Source organism: Ambystoma mexicanum, chromosome 3q, assembly GCF_040938575.1.
Source record: "Ambystoma mexicanum isolate Mex_15411 chromosome 3q, UKY_AmexF1_1, whole genome shotgun sequence".
In the NCBI taxonomy this organism is placed as follows: Eukaryota; Metazoa; Chordata; class Amphibia; order Caudata; family Ambystomatidae; genus Ambystoma; species Ambystoma mexicanum.
In genome coordinates, this window is record NC_090926.1 from 929,421,509 (window position 1) to 929,438,070 (window position 16,562).

The window sequence follows — 16,562 nt, forward strand, 5'->3', positions numbered from 1 at the left end:
AAGGTCGAAGCGCCTTCGCAGACCTTCTAGGACGATCAGATGCATAGGGGGTCTTGCAGGACGACAGCAGTTCAGGGTGCCAAACCTTCAGCGGGTCACCAGCGGTTCCTCGACTCTTGTTGCAGGATACTTGGCTCCTTATCCCTTGTTCGGTGTGAATTCAGGAGATCGACCTGGTAGTGGTGTTTTCAGCCTCCTGTTCCTGTATCCAAAGTTCCCTTCGCGCCAAAACGGAGAGGGCCCAGTGGGAGATCTGCTCACAAACACTCACACCATACGTGGACCTATCACGGACCACGGTGGTCCCAGGCATTCAGGACACTCTAGACTCTCTGGCACCCAGGATGTGTATTGGGACCAGACATCCCAGCCCACATCCTGGAGGCACACAAGGCATGCAGATAAGGACTGCCCCTGGTCGGCTCGACCTGGGTGAAGGTGAAAGAGCAAGACGGTCAGCGGACAGGACAAAGAACCTTGTGACATGGCCATTTTGGAGCCAGGCCACTCATTTGTGCCAAACGCGGTAAGCGCCGATAACATGGCGAAAAAGGGTTCAAAACACAAGAGAAACGATAGCTGCCACCAGTCCCGTCTGTGACACACTTGCACAGTTCATGATAAGTCCAGCAAGAGTTTCTAGGGCCTTTGGAATGACTAGAGACCCAAGAGCGCGGTAATGTAAGATACGGTGCACTCTGGTTTCATGTTGCACAAAAGCTGCAACATGAGGAAAGGACTAAGGGAAACGAAGTCTCCCAGTACTGACTGTCTTAAGGGCATGTCAGTTTCCCCATAAGAATTGAGCCAAAGCCCAGAGGAGTCCGGCGGAAGGCTGCGCTTCTCTGGCAAAGTCTAGATCAGGGTGTAAAACAACAGCAAAAAGTTTGGGGGTTGCCACACGGAGGGAAAATTACATACAATTATGAAATAACTTCATGTTCTGTAATTTCCCTGAATTTGAAAGGGGTTGTGGGGGTTTTGGATGAGGGGGGCTCTAAGTTGGTGGTGGGTAGGTGGTTGGTAGTGGTGGTAGATTTGAGGTGCTGAGATAGGTTTTTGTGGTGCTCCTTGATTTTGGCTTGTAAGAGTTCAATTTTATTCAAGAGTGCAGATTGAATGGAGTTGCACCAGGTTTGGTTTTTAACAATATCTTGTGATTTGGTAGCTGGTGTGGTGAGTTCTTTAAAGATGGCGAAGAGTTCTTTGGATTCGGAGCCTGCATTCGCAATTCTTTCATTATAGGAGGCTGACTTGGCTGTGATTATAGCTTTTTTTGTATTGGGAGGTGATTTTTTTGTAAGAAGATAGGGTGCCTGGGGATGAGGATTTCTGCCAGGTGTTCAATGTTTTTCTTTCTGGGAGCGGAGTTCTTTAAATTCAGTGGAGAACCATGTGTTAGAGTGTTTCACTGTTTTGGCTTTTTTATTCTGCAGAGGGGCGATAGTGTCAATGGCAATGCTTTTGGTGATCTGTTGTGAGAATGCTTAGGTGTGGTAAGGAACAAGTTACTTACCTGTAACTGTTGTTCTCCAGCATGGGTCTGGCATGGATTCACATGCTCATGAATATTCCTCGTCGTCAGGCTGGGAATCCTCGGTAAAGAAAAAATCAGTACCAGTTTCATTTCTGATCTGTCTTTCCTAGTAGTAACCAATCACTGATCTCTGCGTCATACTGACCATAGTCAATGACTGCCCTCTACCTAAGCCCCGCCTCTGGCAGCCATCTTCAGATTTGGTAGCACGTGAAGTGGCAGTATGACCAAGTGAAGAGCCGCAGAGGGGTAGTCGGGAGGGTTCGCATGTGAATCCATGCCAGACCCATGCTGGAGAACAACAGTTACAGGTAAGTAACTTGTTCCTTCTCCAGCATGGGGTCTGGCATGGATTCACATGCTCATGAATATAAGATTAAATAGCAGTACACACATGCACAACCACGGGGGGTGGTAAAAGGCTCAACATTAAGCAATACAAAAACTCAACATTAAGCATCTCTTACCTCCTCACCAGGCTCACCTTAAGCGAACAGGTTGCGCAGCACTGCTTGGCCGACCCTGGACTCCTCCCTGGAATCCCGATCGACGCAGTAGAATCTCATGAAGGTGTGCGTCGACCTCCACGTAGCAGCCTGCAGATGTCCAGCAGGGGCACACCAGATAAGAACTCCGTAGTAGCAGCGATCGCTCTGGTCGAATGGGCCCTCGGACAGCCTGGCAGTGGTCGGTTAGCCAACCGGTGACAGTGCATGATGCAGCCGGAGAGCCATCTGGAAATAGAAGACTTCGAGAGAGCCTTCCCTTGATTCACAGGTCCAAAGTTCACAAACAGCTATGATTTCTTCCGGAAACTCTTCGTGCGGTCCACGTAGAACTTCAGCGCTCTAGCCACATCCAGTGAGTGCAAAGTCCTCTCGGCCGGCGACGAAGGAGACAGGAAGAAAACAGGTAACACCAAGGGCTTGTTAAGATGGAAGTCCGACGGCACCTTGGGCATAAAGGAGGGGTGCGTCCTAAGCACCACCCTCGAGGCATGGAAAGTCAAGTACGGTGCTTTGCAGGATAGGGCCTGGATCTCTCCCACTCGTCGTGCGGAGGTAATGGCCACCAGGAACGCAGTCTTCCACGACACAAACTTCATAGGTGCGGAGTGCATTGGCTCGAATGGGGGCCCCATGAACCTGGTCAGCACCACGTTAAGTTCCCACGCCGGGGCCTTCACCGGCGGGAACGACCGGAACAGTCCTTTCATAAACTCTTTTACCTGTCGATGGGACCACAGGGACGTCCGTCCTGTGGTTCTGGTATATCTGGAGATCGCCGCCAGATGAATCTTAATGGAGGCATGGGCTAGCCCAGCCTTTGCCAGCGATAGCAGGTACGGCAGCACTTGAGGGGCCGTAATCCTTAGGGGGTTGATCTTCTGTGCACGGCACCAGATAGAGAACCTCTTCCACTTATGACCGTAGCATTTGAGAGTCGAGGACGCCCTGGCCTTTGCAAGAACCTCTCTGCAATCAGCCGGTATATCGTAGCCTCCAAACTCTAGCGCTGCAGGAGCCAAGCCTGCAGGTTCAGCGACGCCGGGTCGTGGAGGAAGATGGCGCCTCCTTCTCTGGAGAGAAGGTCCGCGTCCGCCGACAGCTCGATGGGAGGGGACGTTGACAAGTCCAGAAGGTCTGGGAACCAGATCTGGCTCTGCCACGCCGGTGCGACGAGGATCATCCTGCACCGGGACCTCTTGAGCTGGTTGATGAGTCGAAGCAGCAACGGCAACGGAGGGAACGCATACAGGTATAGGCCGTCCCAGGGGAACGAGAACGCATCGCCCATGCTTCTCGGCTGGGGAAACCTGCTGGCGAACCTCTTGCACTTCGAGTTCGTCGCTGTTGCGAACAGGTCGATTTGGGGTTTGCTCCATCGTCGGAAGAGTTGATCCACCTGATCCTGACGCAGTTCCCACTCGTGACACGCGCGCAGCTCCCTGCTGAACGAGTCGGCGATGGTGTTGCTTTCTCCTGCCAGGTGGAAGGGAACCAGGAACATCCCCTGGGCGACCGCCCAGTGCCACAGATCCTGTGCCTCCTTGGATAGGGCTGGGGATCTGGTGCCTCCTTGCTTCCGTATGTAAAACATTGTCGTGGTGTTGTCCGTGAAGATCCGCACCAACTTGCCCTTGAGCGACGGGAGGAACGATTTGAAAGCCCAGAACACGACTCGGAGTTCCAGGACGTTGATGTGCAGGAGCCTCTCCTCCGGGAGCCAGAGGCCTCTTGCATGGAGATCTCCGGTGTGGGCGCCCCAACCTTCCAGGGAGGCATCCGTCGTCACCGTCTCCTGGTACGCCGGCGTCTGAAAGTCCTTGCCCGCCGTGATGTGCGCTCGAATGCCCCACCACTGAATTGCCCGCCGGAACACCTCGTTGAGGGGGACCCTGTCTTCGAAGGTGCCCGTCGTCTGTATTCAACAGGCGTCGAGAAATTCTTGAAGAGGGCGCATCCGTAGTCTGCAGAGGCGCACCAGGTAGATGCAAGAGGACATCATCCCCAGGAGGGACTTGATGGACCTCACCCTGGCCACGTCCGTGGCTAGCAGGGCTGCACTTTGCCTAGAATGGTCTTCGTCCGTTCTTCCGACGGGGCCGCCAGGCGCCACACTGTATCGAGCTTCGCTCCCAGAAACAGGGCCACCTGCGACGGCACCAGGTGGGACTTCGGGTAGTTTATGGCGAATCCCAGGTTTGCGAGTAGCTGGACGGTCCTCGCAGTGTGTTCGACGGCGAGTTCCCTCGTCCTTGAACGGGTGAGCCAGTCGTCCAGGTAGGGGTAGATGTGAATCCCCTGTAGGCGCAGCCGCGCCGCCACTGGTGCTAGGCACTTGGTAAAGACCCTGGGGCCGACTTCAATCCGAACGGCAGTGCTCTGAATTGGTAGTGGCGTCCCTGGACGACGAACCTGAGGAACGTTCGGTGACTTTTGAGGATGGGAACGTGGAAGTATGCATCCTCCAGGTCCAATGACGATAGAAAGTCGCCTTCCTCCAGCTGTCCCAGTACGTGCTGGAGGGTGACCATCCTGAACTTTTGTGATCTGATGTATTTGTTCAAACGAAGAAGGTCCAGGATGGGGCGCCAGCCGCCCGTCTTCTTCCTGACGAGGAAGTACCCGGAGCATCTTCGGGACAAGCTCGATGGCGCCTTTCCTGAGCATCGCCCGTACTTCTAACAGCAGTTGCGGGATGTGATTTTCCTTCCTGGCCACAGGTGGAACGTGAGGGCACTTCCTCAGGAATTCGATAGAGTGTCCTCTTGCCAGGGTATCCAGCAGCCAACGGTCGGTGGAGATGGACTTCCACACGCCGACGAAATTCGTCAGCCGGCCTCCCACCGGGGTGCTTCGGTGGGGGCCCGAGACCACGGCCGGTTCAGTCCTGCTTGGAGGTGAAGGCCTTGATGCCCTGGCCACCTTGCCGACGGCGGCGAGACGCTCCCTGCTTGCCGCGACCCCTATAGGCCTCCTGAGACGAGGAGCGTGCCACCTGGCGGTAGGACGACGAGCCACCGCTGGATCCCTTGGAGGCACCCTGTCTGCCTCCGGAGCTCCGAAAGGGCCGTCGTTGCTGAAGGGCTCCTAGGGCGCGGGCCGGCTCCGTGTCCGTTTTTATGGCTTGGAGGGACTCGTCCACCGCCTTCCTGAACAAGTTGCTGCCGTCGAATGGCATGTCCAACACCCTGGTCTGGACGTCCTGACGGAAGTTGGTCGCCGGGAGCCAACCCCGTCGTCGTAGGCAAACACTGTTGCCCAGCTGGCGGAACCCGGTATCGGCAATATCGGTTGCCACCGTTATGGCGTGGTCCGACGCCACCTCGCCCTCTTGCAGTATTTCCAGGGCCTCGGACCTGTTGTCGTCCGGCAGGAAGTCCAATATGGGGGCCAGCTTAAACCAGAGCTCCCTGTCGTAACGGGCCACGATCGCCAGGGCATTGGCCGCTTTGATCGTCGTTGCCGCCGACGAAATGACCCACCGCCCCATGGCGTCCAACTTCTTTCCCTCGCCGTCCGGCGGGGAAGTCGAGGTCGAGGCTCCTGACCCCGCCGCTTTCTTCTTCGCCTCCGCCGAGACGACCGAGTCTGGCGTTGGCTGGGCCCTGAGGCACAGAGGAGCGGTTTCGAGGACCCAGTACTTCTTCTCGTACCGTTTGGCTGGTGCCGTGGAGGGGTTTTTGAGAACCGACAGGCCCTCCTCCCAGATGTCATCGATTAGGGGCACCGCGATGACCGTCTTCCTCTTGGCCTCCCGGCGCTGATAGAGGAAACCTTCCTTTTTCTGCTCCTCCGGGCAGAGCTGGAACAATTCGGACGCCCTGGCGATCATGGCGTGGAATGAGCCAATCTCATCGGGTGGCAAGGCCCGTGCGACGGGAGACCCGTTCCGTCGTCGTCGCCCTCAGAACCCATCGTCGAGCCCAACGCACCGTCATCTCCTGACTCGTGGGAGGATGAGGAGGGAACTGTAGGCCTTACGGGGGTGAGCGGAGGAGAGGGTTGGGTCCTCTGTCGTTTGTTCTGAGGACTTCCCGACGGGCCAGGTTGCGAGTCCTCCGGCCTGGGCCGTGGGAATCTCGTCCTTATCTCAGAGGATAAGGACTGGATGGCAGACAAAATGGCCGCCGAGCCATCCTGAGGCCTAGGATCCGGCTGTGCCGGAAGGGAAGGCCGCTCTTCCTCACCATCGTCGTCTTCCTTGGTTATCTCCCGAGGATCTTCCTGACGGGATCGAACCTTCTCGAATTGGACTTCGAGGTTCCTCACGGCCTCGGTCAGTTCCTCCTCCGAGGCTGACTCTGAGCTCGAGGAGAGCACCGTGCCCCCCCTCGCTTCTTCCATCATGGCGGCCACGACGATGGGCTGAAAAGAGGATTTCCTCCTTGGCGGCAGGGAAACTCTAGTCCCGGAGGCAGTCTCCACTGGCGATGTCTCTGCCGGCTTGGCAAGAGTCGCCACGATAGCCTCGATAGAGGCCTTTGCCTGCTGGGTAGGAGCCTTCACCACCTTAGGTGCGTCCCGGGCCTTCTCCTTCGGGGGAGGGGCGACGCCTCGCTCCCCCTCTTCCGAGATCGGACGGGGCTTCTCCCGAAGCTTTACCGGGGGTCTCGGACTTACTCTTCCCCGAACCGGAGCGTTGGCTCGTGGTTGACGGTCCCGGTGAAGGTGCGCCCAGCCTGGCGACCAAAGAGCCCGACCTTTCGGCGCTCCCAGAGCCAGCGGACTCGCAGCGCTTGGCCTGGTGTTGGGCCCCCGTCGCCGGGGCACCCGCACAGGACTTAGAAGCCCGCTCTGACCCTTTCTTCTTCTTCCCACCCGTCGAGCCCTTCTCCAACCAGCTTGCGAGACGGGACGACGGTCCCTAATGGTCCGCTCCGACAAGTTCTTGCAGAACTGGCAGTCCTTCTCTACATGAGTCTTGTCCCCATGAAGAGAGTAGAGGCATCGCAAATGTTCGTCTTCCTTAAACACATTCTGCAGCCCGCATCCAGGGCAGCTGCGAAACAGCTTGGGTCCGGACGACAAACTCGCATCCTGGGCCATCTCGAAGTAGGCCGTGAATCTTCTGGAATCCTCCAAGAAGTTGATTCGACGAAATCTTCACCCTTGAGGGGCGTAGGAAAATCCCGCCACGGGTAGCCGTTAACGGGAGTAGAAACAGTGGAGCTTGAGGCTCGATTAACCGAAAAAAATGTGAAAATTCACCTGAAAAAGCATGAAACACGCAGTAAAAGCTCGAGAGCTAAGCACGAGGACTCCCAACACTTGAACGTGCGGTAAAAATCTGAAGATGGCTGCCAGAGGCGGGGCTTAGGTAGAGGGCAGTCATTGGCTGTGGTCAGTATGACGCAGAGATCAGTGATTGGTTACTACTAGGAAAGACAGATCAGAAACAAAACTGATACTGATTTTTTCTTTACCGAGGATTCCCAGCCTGACGACGGGGAATATTCATGAGCATGTGAATCCATGCCAGACCCCATGCTGGAGAAAATCTTATCTTTAGTAAGATTTTTGACACATCTTGCCAGGGCTGGGGGGGATAGGGTTGGGCTTTTAGGTTTTGGATACGACGGGGATGAAGAAGTGAATGATGTGGTGGTCTGACCATGGGGTTTGGGTGTTGGAGCTGATGTCGATGTGGCAGTTATGGTCGGCTACCCAGTCAAGGATGCAACCTTTGTTGTGTGTGGGTGAGGTTATTTTTTGGTCAAAGCCTAGTTCCTTTAAGGCTAGTGAGAGAGATTTGGCTGGCTTATCCTTTTTGTCGTTGTATCCTAGGTTAAGGTCACCTAAGAGGATGCTTTTGGAGGTGAGTTTTAGGTTTTCTGTTAGTCGATGTAGGAGGTTCTCTTGGAACTCCAATAGTGGGCCAGGTGGGCGGTAGACAAGGTTGATGTTGATGGTGGAGTTTGGGGAGAGGGCGATTTTTATAGCTAGGGAGTCTATGGTGTCACCAAGGTGAGATGTGATTTGTCTGGCCTCTAGGTGATCTTTCAGGATGAGTGCTACCCCACCTCCTACTGAGGAAAGGTGATCTTGCCTGATGGAGTAGCCCTGTGGGATAGCAAGGTTGAGGGCTGGCCCTGTAGCACTGTGCAGCCAGGTCTCAGTGATGGCTAGAATGTCGAGGTCGAGGTTGATAAGGAGTTTGTGAATTTCGGTGGCGTGGGCCGGGATGGATCTAGCGTTGATGAGGGTACACTATAAGTTATGTGGTGGCTGGGGTGAGAAGCGTGTGGTGTTGAGTGGTGCAGGTGGGGGAGGGTTGCGGTGTGCGGAATGGTGTAGGTGGGGGTGGTATGTCCGAGTGGGAGGACGTTTCTGTGGTTTTGGGTGAGTTAGGTGGGGCTAGGTGGGTGATGCTCGGGTATCTTGAGCAGATACCCAGGAGTTGGTTCCTGATGTTAGTGGGTCTAGTGTATGATGTAATAGTAGGTGGAGGGTGAGTTGCTGTGATATTTCTTTTAGTGAAGAAGGAAGGTAGGAAGTAAGTAGGGGGAATATTGGAGGGGAAGGTAGGGGGCAACTGGTTAGCTGGTTGATTGAGGGAGAATCATGCTGAGTATGGGTAAGAGGCTGTGATCGGAAGGCAAGGTAGCTAGAGGCTAAGAGCGGCAGTCAAAGAGGGGTGCAGCTAGGTGCAGGATGCAGTATGGGCCGGTGCGAGTTGCAGCAAACAAAGTAAGTATGGCAGATAAAGGGGGCTGCAGCTAGGTGCAGAAACACAGCAATAAATGGCATTCAATGGCAATAAAGGCAGGTGCTAAATGTGACAAAGAGATCAGTATGGGCAAACAGAAGTGGGTGCAGCTAGGTGCAGCCAGGTGCAGAAACGCAGCAATAAATGGCATTCAATGGCAATAAAGGCAGGTGCTGAATGTAACAAACATATCAGTATGGGCAAACAGAAGTGGGTGCAGCTAGGTGCAGCGAGGTGCAGAAACACAGCAATAAAGAGCATTCAATGGCAATAGAGGCAGGTGCTAAGTGTAGACAACAGTTAAGTAAGGGCAAACAGAAGTGGGTGCAGCCAGGTGCTACGAGCAACACTCAGGAAGCATTCCAAATATTCAAATAGCAGTACAGGCAGGTGCATAGTCCAACATTAAATTACAGTGTGGGCATATAAGAGAGGGGTGCAGCCGGGTGCAACGTGCAGCAGACCATGGCAAGTTCTAAGTGCAATTGTCACGTGATGGTTTAGGCAGCTACTGTAAGCCGAGTGCCCATGCCCTAAAAGGTGATGCATATGGGGAAAGGGTGACAGATTATGGCGATGGTCAGGGCGCTTGTGTGTACATGGGGCGCTGTGCTGATGCGCTCGTGGGCCAGTAGCAGTAAGGTGTATGGGCCAACGGCCAGGTTGTCGGGTTTAGCGCGTGGGGGTGGAGTTCACGGTAGCCAGCTTAGTGATCGGGGAGTGCGCATAATATGCTGATTGTTGGCTTACCCGTTGACCTCAGGAGCTGGATGGCGATGGTAAGAGATCCTGGGACAGCGGCTCTTCCATGCCGGCACTCGCCTATGAGGGCCAGGGGATCTGTCAGACGGCAGATCCGGCAATGAACCACAGGCAAGGAACAGGTATCAGCCCTGCTTCCGTGGGCCTTGAGGGGAATGGGCCGGCTATGCCTGCCGGCGGCCAATCAGAGTGTATAAGGTGCAGGCAGCCAATCGGGTGCAGGTAATGGCTGATGTGGGCCTTGTTAGGCTCTTGGGGCATGGACGGGCGGCCATCTTGGAGCGTGGTGGACTCGTGTGTACCTGAATGGAGAGGCAGGTAATGTAGAAGCGAAATCATCTACATTAGGCAAGGCATTTATGCCTGACTGAGTTAAATTACTTCGTAAGACGTGGAGCTAATGCATCCAAACATTTTTTATAGAAGATCGTAGGGTACCCATCTGGGCCTGGTGCCTTATTCCATGGAAGCATCCATATCACCTTCCTCACTTCCTCTTCCTGAATCTATTCTTGCAGTCCCTCCCTTTCTCCCAGGGTAATTTGCGGCAAAGAGATTTTGTTCAAATATGTTTCTGGCCCCCCCCCCCTCTGGATTGTCGGATGTGTACAGAGATCCGTAATAGTCCTGGAATATATCTATAATAGTTTCATCAGTCGTCGCCAGCCCCCGTCGTTCATTGTGATCTTCAAAATTGTACGAGTACGAATTTCCCCCTATAATTGTCTAGCTAAAAACGTATTTGCCTTGTTTGCTTTCATATAATAAATGTCTAGTAAACAGTAGGGCTTTCTCAGCTTGTTTTGCACAAAAGACCTCCGAGTGACCCTGCACATGTTTCAGTGCCCTTTGCATGGTCCTATTAGAACCCCCATTTCCTCCTGTATTTCCTTCACTTCATTCACTAGTTCCACCTCTTGTGATCCTCTGAGTTTGTCCCTAGCCGCTTTTATCGTTATGAAATTCCCTCGCATTACCACCTTGAAAGCATCCAACACTACTTCCTGGGCCATTCCCTGGGTCTCATGCTCCGCGATATATGTTTTGATTTTCTTCTCTATGGTTTCCACTAAAACCCAATCTTGTATTATTGTCTGTTGGAAATGTCCACTTCCAAAGGTCCCCCGCTACATTTCCTATCACTACCTGCATTAACAATAGGGCATGATCTGATAGTGAAATTGCCCCCAGTTCCAACAGTTTTACCCTCCCCAACAATCGTGTGGATACCCATATACAGTCTAGTCTCGACTGGGATAAATGTACATGGTAGAAGAAAGTGTATGTCTCGTCTTGTCCCTTTATCTATCGCCATGTATCATGCAGAGCTAGTGTACTGATTTTATGTTTCAACGCTTTGATGGCGCCTTTTTATACTGTGCCGCTCCAGCGCTCCTAGCTATCTGGGGGCCTACGCCATATTAAAATCTTCTGCTAATATTATGCGCCCTTTAGCGGATCCCTCCAGTTGTCAGAGCGTTTCTCTCAAAAATCCATCTTGTCCTGCGTTGAGGAAATATCAATTTGCCAAAGTGTAGGTTTGGGGCACAAGTGGTATATTGAGAAAAAACCTCCCACTTCCATTTTGTCTACTGCACTAGCCTGATATAGATTGGAATAACCTTTAAGCCTGAGTTTACCTTTATTTATTTTCTGAATATGAGTCTCCTGATACAACAGGATATCGGGTTTCACCCCTGTCACATATCTTTCTAACTTTGTCCTCTTAACTGGTGTGTTCATGCCCATCACGTTACACAGCAAAACTTTAACTATTGCCATTGCAAAATAATATGTCAATAATGTCGTTGCACGTAGAAAGCTTCGCCTTCTCAACCCCCCTGATAGATCCCTCCCCTCCATCCCCCAGCTCCTCCCAAACCCCAGCCCCTATCCACCCCATCCCTGCCTCCCAAATCCAACTTTCCCTGAGGACGTTGCCAAAGAAGCGTCCTCATGAATTACCGGCACTACCAGAATGCAGAAACCCATGAGACCCAGAAAACCATATGACAGACGCTCACCACTCAGTCCTCAGGCAGCAAGGCCCTGCCCAGGCAAGTGTCTAGGTCCGCCACAACAACTCAGTGGGACTGACAGCAAAACTTGAGACCGTTTAAATTTCAGGGAGAAGCCCAAACTGTACAACAGCCCTCATGTGTGGTATAGGTGTGCCAACACATGGTCAGGGGAGCGAGACCAGACGTGCCAGTCATCCAGGAAAGGAAAGGCATGGATACTTTCCCTCCTGAGGTGAGCCACTATCAATGCCAGCAGTTTGGTGAAAACTCTAAGTGCCGTAGAAAAGCAGACCAGCAGGACCTTTAACTGGTAGTGCAATACGCCATTGCTAACATTGGGTACTTCCTGTGCATTAAATGTTTAGGTATATGGAAGTAGACGTCCTGGAGATACAGAAATACTAGCCAATCCTGCATATCTAGGGCCTGACGAATGTGGGCTGGGGGGACATCTTGTGCTGCATCCCATCCTCAGATCCCAGATTGGACACAGACCCACTTCCTTCTTTGTAACTAGAAAAAAAACAGAATACCATTTTCTGCATCATTAGAATGGCGATATGGTGCCTTTCCCCAGAAGCTGATGAATCTCCAACAGGAGAGGGTCCAGAGGCAGGCAGGAGCTGGTGGGGGGATGGTCTGTAGGGCGTTGAAGAAAAGGGAGGCAATACCCCCGATTCACAACCTGCATGGCCATAAACGTGGTGCAATACCACTCTTAGCTGAACAGGGATAGTCTCCTTCTCACTGGAATACAGTGTATCAAGTCCTATTCGCAGGGGCTTTGTGCCTGGTGGGGTAGTGGGCAATGTAGTGATGGCAATGCCCCTCTCTGGTCACCACAAACTCTACCCTGGTAAGGAGGACAGCACAGCTGTTCCTTACCCAATGATGTCTGTATTCTGCTCTGGTGCACATAGGAACAGAAGGGGTGAATCCCCCCCCCTCTTCCCCAAGCAGCGGGATCAAGGGCCGTTGGATAGCTAAGCCCAAGGACTTGTATGACTGGCATCCTTACAAGGAATCATCTCCCTTGCCCCGGAGAGGTTGTGCCCATCAAAAGAGATTTCCAGGCATTTTAGACCAGATGTTAAGAGCGAACCCAGAGGTACTCATTTACGAGCGACTACTGATGACATTGCCTATTGCCACTGCATATGCCACAATCAGTTGTGACAAGGCCATATTGCAAAATGCCATCCTTGACAAGGCTGTCAAAACTTTGTCTCATTTCTCCCTCCAGGAGATTCTCTAACATCAAAGTACACACGATACAGGAAAACGCAGGATGTGCTTACTGCCCGCTGGGCAGGACGGCCATAAGCAAGCACCTTACACCCCAGGCGCCCCACCTCTTTCTTTCTCCACAGGGGGCAAAGAAGGGAAGGACATGGTTTTGATGTTGGCTGTAGCAGATTTCCCTACCAAGCTTTCAGAAAAGGGATGGGAGGGGAAAAGCGCCTTGTTCTAATGTGCTGGAAAGCATTTCTTATCCAGATCTGTCTGCACCGCAGGGACCAAGGCTGGGTTCTCCAAAGCATTCAACACCGGAGCCTCAACTGCCAGGTTGAAAGGCTGTAAAAAGTTTCACTTGAAGCCCATCATCCAGGAGGTCCATGAGCTAAAATTGAGACTTGGGTCTGATGACGCCCATCAGGCCCAGTGTGTTCACAACCTTCACAATTATATTTTTGCAAGAAAGCGTGAGGCCTTCCAGGATTCTGCACTGGGAAAATGTCCTACTCCGGGGAGGTATTAAGGGTGCCTGCCTCTTGCAAATTATAGTCTAGCTCAAACAGATCCTCTGGGAAATCTTGCATCTTCCTGGAGACAGTGGTTCAATTCAAAAGGAATGGGGTCATCCATTTTGTGAAAGGCTTCATTAAGCTATCCTTGAAATGAACTTGTCCAACAGGAGGGACTAGTCCTGAGGAGCTCAAGCACAGAACAATGCCTGCAGTGCTAAAAAATAGGAGCAGTAGTGAGGGCTCGACAGCAAAAACTCTGCAGGCTCGTCCAAGTGCTCCAGGTCCCTTTGAAGACACTGGTGCTATAGCAATGATGTCTAGCATCTTTAGCCTAAAGGTCTCCCATTCCTTTAGGGTGGAGAAGTGGCTGAGAACGTTACCTGCTGAGCTGAATTCTCAGAGTAGTCCCTCGTTCTGTGGCTTCTCTTCTTAGAAGATGAAGAGCAGTCGTTAAAATAACCACAGGAGGATCAGGACATGTTACAATGCTGCTAATACTTCTCTCTCTAAGCCGGAGTCCATCTTCCTTCCTGACCCGTTCCGCATCTGGCGACTTCAAAGGAGCTGAAAATCTTTATGGCATGCTCCTGCAAGGCAGTCAGATGCATGGATTGGCACGATCCTGTTCGGGTCGGAGAGAGATATCGGACTCCTGCAATCCTCAAAGCTTTTAAAAACCTGAGGCCTTACCAGAGTGGAGTGTGGTGCAGAAGGTAACGTTTAAATAAAAAATGGTGTTCCTTAAGCGCAGAAAAAAGTAGCTGAGGTCATGGGGTGACTCAATACATACTGGTGCAGAAGTCATGTCTGGCGCAGCGTGTGTAGACGCGTTCAGCACAGCCAACTTGGAGCCTAAAGCAGGAATGAGATGGAGTCCTTCTGAAGCCTTTTTCAAACCTGACGGGCGCAAGCACTACTGCCAGAGTGGTAAAGCTGAAGAGGGGAAAAATGGTGCAGGCACTCCTTTATACTCGAGAGTGATGTTCAAAGAGTCAAGATCCAGAGACAAATGGGGCAAGAAAAATGGAGCCTGGCTTTTGAATTACAGGTAGAATCTCTAAGAGGAAAGTGGCAATCTAGGGAGCAGGAACCCCTTTTAACCGGGGTTTGTGCTATTTATTAGTCATGAGAAGACATTATGTTTTGAGTTGTTTTACATTGCTCCATTTGGCCAACCTGTGTTACTGCAACACAAAATAAACCCTTTTTTAACTAGTCATTCCATCTTGGCCTAGTTATTGATCCCTGTCGCCAGACAGTGTGAAGAAGGGTGATGTGACATACAAACATACAAGTAAGAAATGTGTAAGAACATGTCTTCAATGTGTTTGCTGGGAACGTTTTGCAACAGACAAATTAAATGGCTTGCACCATTGCTGCAACTTGATTTGTGTAATGATGATTTGTTGAAACCAGTCTCACTTGCCTTGCATGTTGGATCTGAGCAGTATGTGGCACCATCTGAAATGTTAGTTTGTCTATGTCTTTGAATGTTCTTAAAAAGTCTGTTCAAGTAGGATAGATTTAGTCCAACTTCTTGTTACAAAATTACTAAAGATTGAAGATGAAACAAGTATACACAATGGAGATAACTACTAGTAAATTGTCTACCTAGAAGTCCCACTTTTTAGGTAGAGAATTTTCTAATGGTTATCTCAATTGTGTTTACTTTTTTCATCTTCAATCTTTAGTAATCTTGTAACAAGAAGTTGGACTAAATCTATCCTACTTCATAAACTACTGGCTGCTGAAAGCCTAATTGGACAACCATCAGAGCTGATCATCATTGCGAGACAAGATAGAGTAGGCAAATACTTAAAGAACCCTCAAGAAATATGACAGATCCTATATTTTGTGATATCAGTAGAGGATTCTGAGGATCTGCTCTTTATTTTCTTTGCAGAAAATGAGAGGTCACCACGTTTATCTAAACTAATGCACAGATAACTTTGGACTGTCTGTCTTACCATCAGAAGCTGGACACAGACCACAAAGGATGTTCATGAGCGTAGTCTTCCCAGTGCCGCTGTGTCCTAGTAGTGCTGTAATCTGTCCTTCGTATATATTAAAGGATAAACCTAGATAAGAAAAAAAAACATACAAATGTTTGGTTTAATACATTTTTCTATATGCTTACATGAAGGACAACAGTGCTAGAAAATGTGTTCATGTGCGTTTTATCTTAATTTTTGCCCAACGTTTCCTTCTCATAAAAAGAGGGAAACAATCATTAAATAAAATCAACATAGGTAGAATGGTTTACCACACTTCATCCATCAACACTTTGCTACTTCGTCTAAGCAAAAACTTGCTCCAGTTGCCAAAAACATACTGCATCCCAAAAGGAGGTACATGCTTTGCAGTCCAACTACCCTACCTACTAAATATTCTACTTATGCACAATGACTGTGCACCTTGCTTTCGGGGGAAAACACAAAACCCATATTTTATGATTCCCACTGCATTCACTCAAACAATCAAAGCTCTTTGAGGCAAAACATTTTGCAGTCATACTTCCTTCATTCATTCATTTACAATGTAATTTTCGTTTTAAAATAGCCACATTATAAAATTAGGATGATCTAAAAATAAGAATGTTATTTGATCTCCTGCACTAGCTTTCATACTAGTACCTGCCCATCAAATGTCAATTTACCTAGACCAATTTGCTAACCACCTTCACCATAGCTTTCTTGGTACAATCAGCTGCTTTCATAGGATTACCAGATGATCCTTTGTCCCTTTTCTTGTACCATGTTCGAGTCTTGGAATTTAACAACCCAATTCATTCAGAGAGTTGTAGACTTGGTTCCCTTCAACTGAACAAACGTGACTGAAGAATCACAGGCACTATGCCACAAGGTCACATCCCCTACAACTGCAGCCCTAGATCCACCTACAGATTTGGAAGGCCCATCAATGAGGCCAGTCAGTGCACAAGGTGGATTCTGCAAGCCATATGAGGGCTGGTCCGAGTGTATGTATGAAGGTGGTTCTAAATATCACCCATCATTCAAGTTTTGTACTGTTTCTATGTTTTCTCTTATACGATTTGGGGAAGAGGCCGGTTACCAGCTACTACAAAAGACAGGGTGAGGCATTTGGGTCTTCTCTGGTTCAATGGAGAATATTAATACTTCTTTCCAGCTTGAGTGCCATTTCTTAACAGCCATTTATAAGCCTTTTGCATGATGTATATTTGGCAATACTATCAAAATACTGCCAGCAAGCAGGCCAACTTCAAATATTAGACATGGTGGGGCAAGAGCAGTGCTTCTCACT

The 16,562-nt window shown here is 50.7% G+C and overlaps 1 protein-coding gene across 1 annotated transcript in view; it reads right to left on the bottom strand.

The window, feature by feature from the left end:
- LOC138583120 (cholesterol transporter ABCA5-like) overlaps positions 1-16,562 on the bottom strand; it is a 3,134,767-nt gene that overhangs the window by 2,218,509 nt on the left and 899,696 nt on the right. Inside the window, exon 12 of the mRNA XM_069655080.1 lies at positions 15,248-15,358. Coding sequence (XP_069511181.1) covers positions 15,248-15,358 — 111 coding nt within the window. The remainder of the gene's footprint in view (positions 1-15,247; positions 15,359-16,562) is intronic.